The sequence below is a fragment of the Syngnathus leptorhynchus genome, chromosome 1 (genome assembly GCF_054491065.1).
Source record: "Syngnathus leptorhynchus isolate UIUO chromosome 1, UIUO_Slep, whole genome shotgun sequence".
NCBI classification, from domain to species: domain Eukaryota; kingdom Metazoa; phylum Chordata; class Actinopteri; order Syngnathiformes; family Syngnathidae; genus Syngnathus; species Syngnathus leptorhynchus.
In genome coordinates, this window is record NC_141195.1 from 8,350,527 (window position 1) to 8,366,548 (window position 16,022).

Here is a 16,022-nt window from a genome sequence, read left to right on the forward strand (position 1 = left end):
ACCGTGTAAACTGCTCACCTCAATAATTGTATCAGTCGTAAGAAGCTTACTGTAATTACAATATTGTCCTGTCCTCAAATACGAACGCACTCATCAAATTAAACGGAATTCGTTCAAAGAGAAACCATGGAGGGATTAACGTGTAAGTCTCCTACATTTAATATTTACAGCGCAGCCGCGCAATTAATCAGACAATGTGTTTTGTCTAATGCATGCGCCTATCGTCAGTGCGCGTACGCGACCAAAAAAAAAGTGACCTAAATAGCATCCAGAGCTTGCTCGCTGCTGTCTTATTGTATTTTTCAAGGACATATTCTGGTTTGTTTATAATTTGTTTTTTGGTCTATGCAAACTTAATCCATACATGTTCTTTACATCCCATTTTAAACAAAGGTCCTGCACTTCGATTTACACGTGGAAGTAGTAGTACAGTGTACCACCTTTGCATGTATTAACTGTTTATAGTTTATGCACTTTTCTATTTGTAGTACATTAATGAAGTGGACAAAAGTTTATGTTCGAAAGCGGGATTTCAAAGAGACGTTCAGTGACACTGACATAATATCGGACAAACAAGTTGTCTCAAAACTGAGGGAAGATGCTACTTAAATTCAGCTCAGGAAGGGGTTAAAACGAACTGGAGGAGGCACAGCAGCTGCGGTGGTAAACTCGCTAGCATGGGTGGAGTGAGATGTTGACATGAAAAACCGCAAATTAGGCGTGAAGAAATTTCCGTGGGAGGCTCAGTGAAAAAGAGCAGCCGCAAAAAGGGCGTCCAAAGTAGCCGCAGCGTCCAAAGTGTCCTAAATTCGACGTAAATTGCAGCTAACATGAGTGATGTGAGCGAGGAGTCTCTGCTGGATTACTTCTACGACACTGCGGGCAGCTCAGGCAAAGTGAGAAATGCAGACATACTGAAGACTTTTAAGCCATTTATTGGTCACAGTGACGTGCAGTTGCGTGGTAAGTAGCATGATGCTCTCGTTAAATTTGCAAAACATAACTAGCTAGCACGACAGAGTTCATATTCTGTATCTGCCGTCTGGTCCAAAAACAGTTGTCATACGTATTCTGTTCACTTTATGTTGCAGAGGTTTTTTTTCTGTTGTGTTCCCCTCGCTCTTTGATAAGCATTTTACGTAAGATAAATAAATGAATATAAACCTAGATAAAAATTGAATAGGGGTGTTGCCATTTCCTCCCCCATGTAGGGGACTTGAACCCCACCATGCTAAACTACACGTGACATCCTGACGTCATCTCCTGCATGAGCCAAATCATAACTGTCAGTGGTGGTAAAAGTACAGAGATGCTTTGTGTTAACCACCCTACTGTTGAAAGTAGTTCTGATCGCCCTCCTTCATCTTGAAAGTATGACGTATTAGTCAAAAATAAGATGTTACTTGATTTATATTGTTTGCATGGGAGACAAAATTGATTCAAATACAGACTAGTGACATCAATTCCCGGATCACATCTGTCCCTGAAAACAGTGACCTTTTGCCATTCTGCACGTACAAAAAATTTACAAATACACAAAATAACTCGTCTTTTGGAATGGCCATTTTGGAATTGCTGTCTTTGGTTTTTTTATTTTATTTTTTTATCTTAATCTGAGGCCGAAAGGCAAATATGTCAATCTTGCCAAACAAATTCTGATCCAGGGTGACCTTGCACTGCTGCCACATGTGGTCCAGATGTGACGTCAGTACCATCTGACGTGGCCATCCGGTGATTAGAGAAGTGCTTCCCACCATGTTTGCCCAAACATGTGGTTGAGTGTTCTCGTGTTGTAAAATTGATGATCGTATTTTAATCATAATTAAGTCTGCACGCATGACGGGATTTAGACCTCTAACAAGAGTGTGAATGGGGGATTTTTGAACAGATATGAAAAGTGGACCACGTTGGCAAATGAAGAACCTGGGTGGCGGGGTGGATGAGAATTGATTTTTTTGGTCAATGGGTAACTGGACCTTGTAACTTGCTGTCGTAAGCATCTGTCTGTGTGAAACACATGAACTGTCGCTTCCTGTTGTTGTCTGTGTGGATCACCACCAGTGCGTATCACCACCAGTGCGTATCAACACCAGTGCGTATCCTTTGTGTCCGCACCGGGAAGAGGAAACTTCTCAATAGTCCACGTAGGAATGTAGGCAAATCCACAGCCAGCCAATAGGCCAATATTGGTGTACTGACTGGCCAGATGTTTGTTAATTTGAAAATAGCCTTTTGGGAGGACAACATGGCTGCACTGCCCGAGCTAGCTATCCGTTAAATAAACACGGATGGCGGCCTTGTAAGCACATTCAGTAGTATATATTTTTTTTCCCCATCAAATACAGTATCGCAAAAACATATTGAAGGGAATAGTTAAAAAGCTAACTTTAGTGGGCCGGTTTGATCTATGAAACTCTAGCCCTGTTAATCTATCCTTCGTAGAATGTCTTGATCAATGCTTTATTTAGTATATTAGTTTTTTTTTATTTCGATTTTTAATGTTAGACCTGCTTTCCTTCTCTACCTTCACGCCGTGCTTGTATGATGTGATTATATAACATTGTGGGTTGATGGTACACTATCACATTTAGCCAGAATGTGAACTTGTTTTCATGTCCTTGCAGCTAAATACAGAGAGGAATTCAAGCTCATTATTGACAGAATTGCTGTGGTCAAGTCTGAAAATGTGAGTACATATACATTATTGTAATGAAGGGGTTATTTTTTTTTGGGGGGGGGGGTCTTTTTAGTCTTGAGTTTTGTACAACTTGATTTGCCTTTGACTTTTGTTTTTACCTCTGTAGGTACTAGAGGTGTTTGTTATAGTAAAATGTACTGTTATTATGAATACAGCTGTGCTAATGCTAGACTATGGCACATTATAATTTGATTAAAAATACAGGAGTAATGGCAAAGCAAAGTTTCAAATCTCCGTCACGAACCAGTTGTATTTTTTTTACTCCTCTCAATGGCACTCTCTGTTCAACATTGGACGGGCTGAAATCACACTGACTTGCCATGTCTTAGAGTGCCATCCAGAGGAGTCAACAAATATAACAACTGGTTCATGAAACAAATTTGAAGCTTCATTTTTCCCACCAATAATATTTGGGTCACATTGACAGTGTAGGACGAGAACTACAAGGAAGCCCTGTATGTTGCATTGGTGATGCAAAACTGCACTTCTTGTTTGTACTATTCTCACCCCTCTCGCATAGCTATCTACATGTGAACGGATAACATTGCCTTTGTTTTTTTTCTGTTGCAGGGAGATAAGTTCCTTTTCCTCAAGAAGAAATACAGACAGCTGCTGCTAGCACGAGACAAAGACAAAACTCCCGGGTCTGATGCGGACGGGCATAGACTTTCGAGTCCCTCCACGGTGCCACCGACAGCACAGTGGGAGGCAACAGAAAGGGAATGTCGGGATGAGCTGATTACCTGTGGCGAGCCAGACAATGCTGCAGAGGTGAAATGAAAACGATTTCTCTTTCTCTAAAAAAAAGTCGTCATTCTCTTTCTCTTGGTGTTTATCCGCGTTTCTAGTATTCTTTTATTCTTTATTTGGACGTTTTAGAGAGGACTTCTACATTTTTCTGATATTGCAATTTTAGTTTAAAATAATGCAGGTCTGATAACAGATTTCATGATGTCAGCGCATGTTGGTTTGGACGCAGCAGTCTCCAAATGTTGTTAAACTTGCGAAGAACCCTGAAACATGCTATCCTTTCATTTATTCCTTTACCAATGCTAGCAGTACCAGCATCACCCGCCAGGAGGCGCCAAATTTATTGGGTTCTACATCATTTGAAGTAGCAGAGACCAGACTCATTAAATGCGAGGCGGGCACAGGGGGGCACAATCTCCATTTAAATTAAGCTCCCCTGTTATTATGCTAAGCAGTAACATGTTGGGACTCATTAGAAAGATAATAATCATTTGTGCCTATTAAGAGCAATTCACACACATTCACATCAAAGATATACAGTGTGCACCTCTTTTTGGAGGTTCATGCACGTGTGTGTGATCAGATTGTCTTTTTTCGTCAAACATATTAGTCAGAGCATTGTGCACTCTTTAGGACGAGTGTTTACTCTTGGTCATCCAAAACAACAAGTCAAGTCCGCTCAAAAAGTTTCAAAATAAGCATTTTTCTTTTCTGCGTCCAGTAAACAATTGACCAGAATTAATTTTACCTTCTGCATGTGGCTCTTTTTTTTTTTTTTTTTACACTTCAGGTGTGTTGTTTTGTAATAATCGCTGAGTGGATTGTTATTCGTTACCTTTCATGTGTAAAACGGCTCTCGCTGTCTTGTTAGCTCTCTCTGCCTGACACCCTTTGGTTAGCAGCAGGATGACTTCGAATCAGCCTTACACAACTGTGTGCGCGTGTGTGTGTGTGTGTGTGTGTGTGCGCGCGCGCATGTGGTTATGGCTGATTGCGTCATATTTGTAGTTATTTTTGCCTTTTGTCCAACTTTCAGTGGGAATCTGAGCAAGACGAGGAGTCGACGGGTAGTATGGGTTCTGCTGCAGTCGCAGTAAGTCTATTGTAACAACTTTTTCTACTTTTTACAGTCGAAGCAGACAGATTGTCAAACTAGCAAAATAAAAATGTTGTCTCAAATGTGACAATGTAATTATTTCAGCTATCTGAGCTGTGTTTTGTTTGTGAGGCTGTTTTAAGTGCATGGACAAATGAGTAGCAAAATGAAAATATTTGAGGAACAAAAAAAATCTGTGTAAGACCCCATTCTCTTTCCATGTCAGCTGGACCCTTTAGAAAAAGAGTGGATCTACTTTGCGGCTGGCGCTCGAGTTCCTGACCTCTCTCATCTGCTTCGACAGGACCCATCACTTGCCAACAAGAAGGTAGCATCCTTATATCGTTTAATTTGTTAAACTGGACATATGACAGCAGTAGACAAATTCACTTAAAACAAAAAATTTAGAATTGCTCGTTCCCAGCAAGTCTTTACAGGTCAAACCTAGGTGGCTACTTATTGTTCAAAGTTGTTCATCTTTCTAATTCATTGTTCAGCACTGACAAACAGCTGTACATTGGTCGGCATGGGTCTGCGAAAATGCCATTACTTGGTCTACCATACTCGTGTGCAGATGTAGACGATCACCTCATGCCAGATTTGCACTGGATGTGCACTGCGTGCTACTTAGAAAGGTAGTTGTCAAAGGTCGTTAAGGAGCCAGCTCATATGTGCCTGAGTGAATTTCAGATTAGCACCGAAACCATTTCCCAACATAAAGAAATTGAATTTTTTTTGGGCAAAATAAAGTAGACAAAAAAATGGAAGAAATTGAACCAGAACTACCTGTAGTCATGGTAATAAATGGCCACCAGCGAGTTTGCTGATTTAGTTTGTGTTCAAATCTACTTTCTCTTCCAAGTCAATTTGCTAACTGATTTTCATTTGGTTAGCTCACAAGTTAAATTATAGATCTTGTTAAAAAAACAAATCATAGTTCTTTAAATTGAATGTGACTTGACTTGACAAGAAATAAAAAGACCCTTAAGAACTTAGAAGATATGATAAGGGGAATTTCAGTTGGGCCAGGACAATATGAATGGAACAATGTAAATAAAAAATAAAACAAAAAAATGTTTCATCAAGACTTTAACATGTTCTTTTATGTTTTGTGTCCAAACCAGGACTTCACATCAGTGAGTATTTGATCCATTTCCTCTTGCATGCCATCAAGTTATTATATTACTTACAGTCAATGATACTCATAAGCAGTCCTCCATAATTTTCTTCCCCTCTGGTTAAGATGCTTTAGCTTCTAGTAATTTTTCTTGTCTATATAACATGATCAAAATTTATAAAAAAGAAACTCCAACCTTTTAATTCAAGTGCATTTATTATTATTATTTATTATGCATTTAGTCACTTAATGACTTTTAATACCAAGGCCCAAGCCATTCTTAATTGAATGGCACTATAAATAATGTAATTGTGAACACGTGAATGTCTCTTGCTGTTCACTGTTTTAATGTGTTAAATAGGGAAACCCGAAAAGTCGGTGAAAGGTTTCAACTGCATGTGGATGATTATAATTCTTTCTCTGTCTGTTTTCTTTTCCCTATGCCCTCAATTATCACCGTATTCATCAGGGGGTAAGTTTCTTTCCTCATAAACTATTTACGCTGTTCAAGTTCTTTGATTTTTTTTTTTATTTGCGATACAAGCGGGAGCATGATGCTTGCCTGCCCTCAGACCTGCGATCCGCTTGTGTAACTTTCATGCGGTCATTCTGAGATTTTGTCCCCCTCTTAATGGAATTCCGAGAAGGCCATGTTAAAACATCCAGATCATGCATTTCAAAGGTCCACTATCAAAAGGATTATGAAAGATAGCTTTTTAGCTCCTGTGCCCCCCCTTGACAACCCAAATCCTTTTATTTGTCTCCCTGTGCGCTTAAGAGATTTGAGCTCATGTTTGTTGTCCCTCCCCAGTGTCACAGTTCTCACACTGTCCTGCAGTCACTGCAGACCACCTTCTAAGCCACCGCTGTCCCCACCCGGACAAGATAGCACAGCCGCCATTGAAGTGCACGGCGATGAGAAGGGGGGGTCATGGATTAAGGAGAGTCTTAATTCCCCACAAAGACTTCACCTACTTAAAGATAATCTGAAAGTAATAGAGCAGGCTGGGATTAATTGTAGAACAATGCCGCTTGTGTCCCTGGGAAGGTGCTAAATCGCTTTTGGTGCGCTTTGATGTTCCCTTTTAACTTCCTGATTTGTGGAGAGGAAGATGCTTTTTCCACAGATGGCATTCACGCTTACCTTACCAAAAAGCGGTCGGTCACATGACTCATGAGAACCAGCTCAAAATGTCGGTTTTCACCAGGATGGGTGAAGGGATTACTCTCGGGGAGTATTAAGAGTTTCCTGTTTCTGACCAAATATTGATTTGAGGATTGTGTGAATTTAAGGTGTGAGTGAACATGTGTGAAAGCTCCCTCATGGTATGTGTTTGTGTCTCTGCTCCCATTATGACGTGGACCTCGCACCCTGCTGGGACCTGCTCTTCCTCTCGGGCCACACAGTTTGTGAGTACATTTTCTGCCCATCACTCCTCTTCATCTTGCACTGAGCCTATTTAGTAGGAGTGGCATCCCTCAAGTTTTCAAGTAGACAGAGGGTGGGTGTGGGTATTTCAGGAAGCCAAGATGCAGGAAATGGAGAAGCTGTATCCTGTTCAGGCTCGTCACTCACGCTTTCCCACTAGGAGTCTCCTGACAAACGGAGCTTTGGTCAATCAGTCTTGTGTTGTGACAGCGGGCTGACAATAGAGATGGAGAGACTAGATCCAAACTATATTTATGGTGCTCTGTCTCCTGTACACCTTCTAGCACATTGTCGTTTTAAAAACTTGGGAGGGTGAAAACCTGGGATGACAGGACTTGGTTGTGACCTTGTCAAGTTCTATCGTGATGTATTTTTGTGTTACCAAAACATTTTATTTTATTCTATTTACAAACCATGACTTTAGTTTATGTGTAAAATAGTGACATCCAGGTCAATTCCTTGCACAACTTGCATTGCTCACCTAAGCCCTATAAAAATGAAAATGTCCTTTTTATTTTATTTTTTTAATTCAGCTCCATAGAATTACCTTATCAAGAAATGTCCTTTATATATTTAGGGATAACGGGTAATATTGTCAATTTATGTTTAATAAATATTCAAACAAACGCTGCTTCTGCACAACTGCTGTAAATGGTTACAATGCATATAGGTAAAAATAATTGGCAAACATCGGCCAATCGGCTGATTATTTTTAGCCGACGTTTGAAAAGACGTTATCGGCTGATTCAATTGGCCAGCCGATTAATTGATCAGGCCCTAGACATCAGCGCCGCTGTTGCTTTTTGGTATTGAACAGCTTTAAAGAATACAGCAATGACAAGGTGGCGTAGACACATGAAAAGTTGGATGACCTCAGCTTTACATAAAATACATCCAAAATATGAAGAATTTGTTTCCCTCTTATTCATTTTCCTGTAACGTGATATAAAAAAAAAACCTGTTTTGAACAGGTGCACAAAAGTATCCTGCAATAAATGTTTAAGTAGCTTTAGTAACATTCCCATGGCACACGTTCAAAGAACTTGTAGCCACCCTGAAAGAGAATAGTGTCATAGAAAAACATCACGTCGGCCCGAGACAACTTGACCCAATGAACTCCTTCTAAGAACTTCCATAGAGTCCCCCATCCAGCAGGCTTTATTCCCATCTGAGGTTATTTACACTTGTCCAGAAATAATAAGTCATTTTGATGTGGCTTGTGTTTGATTTTCCGTGTTAAGGGTCCGATTCCGACAGGATGGTTGTGGTTAGTTAGCTGACACCTGTTGATGGCCCGTAATTACACAACCTAAAGAGTGATGGAAAAACATGGGAGATCACAGTCCGACAGGTGGACGTGTGTTTTTTTTTTCCCCCCCGCTACATACTTGCGTGTATTATTTTCACATCGCATGCCGACATGTGGGCGTATCTTTGCAAAGCGTCGTTATTGCGCTTTGACGTGCGCTGACAGTTGTGTCTGGGTGGGGCTCCCCTTTGCGGGTCACACTAACATCATCAATCTTGCCTGTGGTGACAGGCGCCCTCCCCCCTAGCGTGCGCACCGCGCTGTGTTATTTTGTAATTAGGCTCCGTTAGATGGCAGGAAACCATCCCTCCATTCATCCCCTACCCTCTTGAGCGCAGCTGGTCTCACTGGCGCCCAGTAAAAATAGTAGGATGACAATTTTGTAGCCAAGCCGCATCCATCTTGGCGTCCAAGGTTTCTTAACATCATGACTGAGAGGTGCCTCAGATAAATGAGGCTTGATTTCTGAACCGCGGTCACGTAGAAATCGAGAAGGGCATAAAATTGGTTCTTATAGATCAAATTGATCAGCCCATGAGTTGAGGAACCTTTTGCTGTTTTCCACAGACTGCTCTGCACTGGGCTGCCAAACACGGCAACGAGGACATGGCAACTCTGATCGCAAATGCCGGCGCTGATGTCAACACCAAATCGGTGAGTTTATTTCCTCTCTGTAGCCAGTGAGAAGTAAAAAAAAAAAAAAAAAAAAAAAAAAAAAAAAAATGGTTCAATGCTTTCTTTTTTTCTTTTTTAAATATTAGTTGTACATTAGGGATCATCATCAAAAGATTATCATATGGAATCTTTTTCTACATTGTTTAAATTCATCTCTGTTTTGCAGCATGTGAGTATCCTGTCATGTGGCAGAGCATAAGTTCGCCAACAAGCCGGCATCTCCTGACGTAGCTCTCCTCTGCAATCTTAGCGAAGATCCAGCTGTGCAAATGCACGATGAGAGCGCAGGCACTCGGCTAATAAATCATCACATCATGTCACGTTAATTGTCTCCCATAACAGGGCGTCTGTGTCCCGGCATGCACCGCTCTGAAACGATGCAATTTTCAACAAATTACCTGGCAATTATGTTTTTATCATTATTTTGTGTTTCCACAAGCTTTTCTAATTTCTATTTTCTTTCCTTGCCGTTTGCGTCGGCCGCCCTGGGCGCTGGGAAACTCCAGGGGGTAGGTACTCCAAAATACCCCCTCCCCTACCCGTTACGGTCGCATCAACACAGGAATGTCACCACTGTTCCCTCTGCTCATCCACATTATCTCCTCTTCCTCAGGGTTATACACCTTTACACATCGCGGCGCTGCACGGACATCGGAACGTTCTTGATCTGCTCGTAAGGACTTATGGTAAAAATAACGGAAGAAATAAAACACTTCCAGACACGGCCCATAATTAAAACTTCATCGGCTTTGATGCACCAGTTGAGGGAAGAAATGTGCCTTGCTAAAAAGCACCTAGACAGAAGGACTCAGGCCCTCCAGAACCAAACTCTGTTTTTCTCTATCACGCCACGTTTTTGAGTTATTCATGACCATTTTCTTAAAAAACAAAACATGAAATGAAATTTCGAACATATGCCCATGATTACAGGGTTAAGAGAAAAGCCAGCACTAATCAATTTAATTCCTACTATGCTGTCTTTTAGCAGATATCTACCTTGGATCTACCTTATTTCATCCACAATATTTGATAATATACATATCTGCAATGGCATTTTTCCATCAGGTGCAAAGGAGAATTTGAGGGATTACAGTGGCCATCTTGCTTTGCATTATCTTAATCCTAAAGACGCAGAAGGTCCTGAGGAGGACTGCGAGCTGCGTGAGTGTCCTTTACTTTCATACTTGTCAAGAAGCAAGTTTGCCACTCTAACCGTTTGTTGTCTTTCACTGCAGCCGAATTCCAAGTGTCTCAGGCCAGAGAGCGTAACAGGAACAGGAAGTTGGCGTCACTCTTCCAGTCCAAGAAGAAGTGGGGCTCCGCCGAGGACCTGGAACCCATCGAGGAAGAGAGGACGACAACGACGACACATCAGCTGGCCGTTCCTGCCTTCAGACCCAGGAAGTTTTCACGCTGAGGGACAATGGATACTCAGGACTGTTCTGCAAGTTGAATTCAGCTTTTACAATTTGCTTCATTGTGAATGCGGCTTTTGCACTTTGCTTAATTGCTGCATTGGTTTTCAATTATCTGTGGACACCAACATCCTCCATACAGCTTCTATCTGTAGTATCTATTATTATTTTGTGACCACATCAGTATTTACACTTGAATGGATATTGCCTTATTTTAACGTATAGAGCCAGCTTGCCTTGGAGCTCAGGATCATTTTAAAGTTACAGAATTTTCTTCTGTTTCTGTTTACACTTTAATCCCTTAAACCAAAAATAGCTTTTATTGTGAAAAGCTAATTAACTACCTAAAAAGTGAATGCTTTATTGATGTAGTTTGAACTAACTGCAGATTTGATCCAAAACAACCACTACGTACTGGCTCATACCTGCACAGTAAGCTTTCAATCTTGTGTGCTGGAAAGATCTTAAATTTTATGCCATGTTAAACTTTTTTATGCACTTAGATGATATGAGAGCAAATATAATTGGCTTGAAGGGAGCTGTGTGCAGTGACTTTTTTTGCCTCCCCCCTTGTTGTTTTCATACTATTAACTAGTAATTTTTAGGCACATTGCCTTTGGGTTTTAATACCTAAGAAGATCATCTGAAAATTTACACAAATTGTGACCTGTTAAACAACTAGTGGGACATTTACAGCATGAAGAAGGGGGGGGGGGGGTGGATCTTGTAAAAACGAACCAAAAGTCTGCAAAGTTTGATGTCAGTGGATGACTCAAGGTGTCACTTGGCTGCCATTTGGAGTAGAGACGATGTGAATTTGTATGGTAATTAACGTTTTCATGCTGGCATCGGATAATTAAGTGCCTTAATTAAGTTTAGCGTTAGTTTTTACTTGTCAATGCTATTTGCAGTGTTACTGTGCCAATTTATATTTCAAAGGGAATTCTGTCCTTTGCTGTTGTTTTTTTTTTTTTTTTTACTGTTGAAAGGCGATACTTGCAAGCTGTAACTTAGTTACTTGTACCAACCATGACTGTTGTTCAAACAATATAAATACATTGTTTATAGGTAATGAATTATTTTCTACTAAATTCACCTCCTAGTGTCTTTAAAATTGTATCTGCTGCAGTGGGCCATGCACGGACGCATGCACAAAAAATTTACCTCACTATCAAGAGGATGCTGACAAGCCAGTGACGCAAAAAAGGCGTGGTGGGGTGAGATGGATCACCTTCGCTTATAAAATGTTTCTCGGATGAGAATCTTATACTAATTGTCGGTTAGAAACACAATCAGAGTTGTTGGCGTGTCGAGGGGCCCTGCGTAACACCGCCTCCGACGTTTCTTCAACTACCTGACTTTTTTTTGGTCACAGATGGAGTAAATATGGATGCTGCTAACTCAACATACAGGTTCAGATCTTAATTCTTGATTAGCTGAAAAGGGCAGCACTTGATCTCGGGATATCGGACGGCAAGTGTTTTTGTGCCTCATTTTTGAAGCGGGGATGCTGGCGGGATAAGAGGGAGTTTCTGTAATAGATACTTATCTTACTGCCCTCAAGCCCCTCAAACAAAGTCCCCCTCTGAAGAGATTATAACCCAGGGAGGCACATTAACTCTAATCCCATGCTTTGAGGCCTCACACCCCCGTACCTCCCTCTGCCCCATTTATTCCATCCCTTCTGTTGTTTGAGGAGAGGGGGGGGGCATCTTGTTTCTGGTGCTTGTAGGAGCGAGGCCTGTGGCTACGTGACGCCTGTGTGTGTGGGGGGGGGGGGTTGGAGTGACTTCTGCTGTTTCTATAGGCCGCTGACTCTAGTGAAAAGCACCGAGGGCTGCATACTGCTGTGTAACCGATTCCTCTCTGAAGAGATTAGGCGCTACATTGTTGCTTGGGTTGCTCATTTCCATGAGAGCGTAGCCTCCCGCCGGCGCTCCGCTCGCCTTTGTTATTTCCACTCGGAAAACACAGGGCCCGATGTCCCGGGCTTCCTCGTTGTCATTGTTTCACAAATAGGCCCCGAATGTAGATGTCATGTCACAGATGCCCATTAGTGCCTGAAGGGAACACATGTGCGTGAACTTCAATTTGTTGTTTATGTGCACCGCGTGGATTTGACAGGACCACTTTGAGATGTTGCTTATTAATATAGCTGAGAGACATTATTAGTACGCTCCTCAATTATTGGCTGATAATCTCTGGTGAGATCCTTTATGACGAAAAAAAAAAACGTATTTTGCGGAAAACAGATACAAAAAAAATGGGTCGTGTTACTTGCAGAGTAAGTCAGTTTGATTATGCAGCACTCTCATAAGGACTTAAAAAAAAATCTTCTATTTCTATTGACCTTTTAATGTAGGCCGATGTACACTGATGTAAAACATGTAACGCAAACTCAAATTGCACCAAAATTTGTCAACACCGTTCTGTGACCAAATGAAAGTAAAGCATTATAAATAAATGATACGTGACATTATTTCATTTGTCTGACTTGCGCTAAATAGACGTAAGCTTGCCCACTATGGTATTACAGAGTTGTCCATTATTTTTTTTTTAATGGTGTGAATGGTGATAGTTTTGACATTTTTACGTGAAAGTTAAAATGTCACCAGTTTGACCATTGGTACTCTTGAAAAAATAATGTGAATGACTCCACCACCATGAAAGGGTCGAAACACCTGCCGCATTTCATTTTTGGTGCACTAGCAAAAATCCTCTTTTCGTTTTGCACATTGACAGACGTCAGAATGTTCGTAGTTCCTCTCTTTGCAGTCACACCATAAAGGACGTGGTTTACAAGAAGAATCCCGTCCGATTATGAAATGATATTCCACTGGGGGCAGCACCACCTGTCACGGCCGGTCATCGCCTTCCGAACCGATGAATGGCGCCTGTCACTCACCCAGCGGAGGGCCGTCAATCAGCCCGCACCCTGGGGCGAGTCTGGTGGGGGGCGTACCTCGGTCCGGCCCCAAACAAAGACATCCTTACATTTGCAAGCGCTTTCAACGCCACGACTATTTTGAAAGAATGATAGAGTGGTACTGATAAGAGCAATGACAAAGGACAAAGAATGGAAGGGGGTCTTCTGGGAGGGGGTTAGATAGTATAGAAGTGGGAAGGCTTGATAACATTCACACTTTGCTTACATCTTCCCATTTGTGCTGCTGCCCCAGGGAAATCCCATTAGGCGACTCAATTGGATATTTGCCGTAAAGCATTTCATGTAAATGGCGGCAATAATCACAACATTGATCTTTAAATGCTCGCATCCACCAAGTCATGTTTAAATGTAGCCAGCAATGACAATAAATTGTGTGTTAAAAATAAACTAACAAGGTGGCAAAGGTGTCGACAACTCTTGCGGATTGTCGTTTGGGGCTTTTGTTGTCTTGCACTCGCCTAATTCCACGTTTGGCGGCCGGCCACCTTGAACAGGCTTCACACCTCCAAAAACGACCCAGTGACACATCATTTCAATATTTGACAGTATGGTGATAAGCGCCGTGTGCGTGAAAAAGGAGAAGCTCACACTCTGAGTGGCCCCCGAATAATTAAAAATAATGGTATTAATAATGCACAATAATACTTTTTCAATGACTTTTTTTAAAACTTGTTTCCTCTACTAAATTTAATTTTTGCATATTTTATTTTCTCCAATATTTTTCAGTACACTGTATATATTAGAAATAAAAAAACTCCCCAAAATGAAATGTCGATTTAATGGTCAAATATGTTTGTACAATTAGTGGGGCTAACAAAATAAAATCATTTCTTTTTTTAATATACAACTTTTGTTCATTTGTATTTTATGTTTACGTATCTATTTTGCCAATAACCACAAGAGATTTCAAGTGATATAACACTTTCCCATGTCTTATCTCCGGTCTTGGTTTTCCCAGGGACACATTTTTTTTTTTAATCCTTTGAGCTATCTTGTATGTTATCACATCAGGCCGGGAGAACAATCAAGATTCCATTTGGTCACTTCCCTCCCCCTGGTCCTCTATTACGGCCTCCCCCCGCTGTAAACGAGCGACATCCTAACAGCAAACAGCGCCGCTCTGACTCGTCGGAGCAGCACCGACACCTGCATTGTGGCCCAAAAAGAGGAAGAGGATGAAAAGAAGTGTCCGAGCATGGGACAAAGGCAAGCTGCCCGGAGCTTGTTTGTTTTGAGATGTTTTCTCCTGATGCAGTAAGCCTCCCCATCTTCTTCTGCTACTCCACTTGGCTATTGTTGTCCCTGTACAAATTTGCTCGAGGGCTTTGTGGGCCAAGCCCAAATAATTCCCCCATTTTTTTCACCCCAGGATCATACAAACAGCATCATATGTTCCTTGTGCTCCCATCCCAAATGTTTTTTTTTTTTTATCCTAAATATCCATGCACATTTCCAATCTGGTTATGTTTACATTCGGCTGGATTTACTATTCCACAATTTAATTTCATGTCCGTATCTGGTTTTCCATTTACATATACTGCAACGCATATCCAATTTGCTTGTGTCAATTCAAAAACTGCACAAAATCAACTTCAAAGGCTACACCATCCAGAAATGTTGTTAAAAAAAGTGAACCTATAAAACGGTGATGCAGTAGAAATATTGGGCTCACTTTTGTGCTGATGTTGGGCACACCGCTGCAACCAATGCACAAAGTTCGTCTCAAGCCCTGTTAAAAGTTAAATATAACAATCTTTGAATGTGAATAGGAATAAAGAGGAAATTTTCTTCAATTCTTTGTTTTAAAAAAAAAAAAAAAAAAAAAGAACTGTGAGTTTGATTGAAAGATGCCATGTGAGATGCGATGGGTCTATACATCTAAGGACTTTGCTACATTTATTGTGACCTTGGTTATCACTCTCTTCTGCTCAAACAGAAAAATAAAATAAAAATAGAAGTAGTCTGAGTCATTTTTCCACATCAGCAGGAAGTGAAAAGACAAGGATATACTCCGCTCCTCCAGGAAAACTTCCTCCAAGATGTGGGAGCTGTTCCTCCTCAAGGTTTTTGAGGTCTGCAATGTAATGCACTTTGCTTTATTAAAGCTGCTTTGCAACACTGTTCAAGTTGGAATTGTGCAACATGACTTGATAAGACGACAACTTAAGTTCAAGGACTCTTAATAGTTGTTAATTAATTGATTAAGGCTCCTGTTATGTTATGTTAAATTGACAGTTTTCAAGTTTTAAAAATTAATAGGGGACAAAAAATCACATTACAAATATTTTTACATTTTACTGGGTAATTTAAAACAATTATAATTATTTAATTTGATGATTTAATTCTTAGAAGTTACTAACTCTCCTGTTGTTTCAAATCAAATACACCCACTAAATAAAAGCAACGAAATTATGTTTCTTTTCCATTCGATAAATTCATATTTTACTTAAACAAATGAAAATAACTTAGATATGTTTTATATGTTGTATATATTTGTTCAAATACATTTGTCTTGCAGCTCTTGTGTACTGTGTTCCATTAGTAAGGCTCAACCATGGGAAAATATTTGGGGTTAATTTCAAAGTC

The 16,022-nt window shown here is 40.7% G+C and overlaps 1 protein-coding gene across 1 annotated transcript; it reads left to right on the forward strand.

Moving 5' to 3' along the window:
• Nucleotides 1–550: 550 nt before the first annotated feature.
• On the forward strand, nt 551–12,968 carry LOC147061756 (uncharacterized). The gene is made up of 10 exons (XM_085923104.1): nt 551–963; nt 2,625–2,686; nt 3,269–3,469; nt 4,485–4,541; nt 4,771–4,872; nt 5,669–5,680; nt 8,967–9,053; nt 9,688–9,760; nt 10,140–10,235; nt 10,310–12,968. Exons 1-10 carry the CDS (start codon nt 831–833, stop codon nt 10,489–10,491), a joined length of 1,005 nt encoding a protein of 334 aa, XP_085779230.1. The 5' UTR covers nt 551–830; the 3' UTR covers nt 10,492–12,968.
• The last annotated feature ends 3,054 nt before the right edge of the window (nt 12,969–16,022 follow it).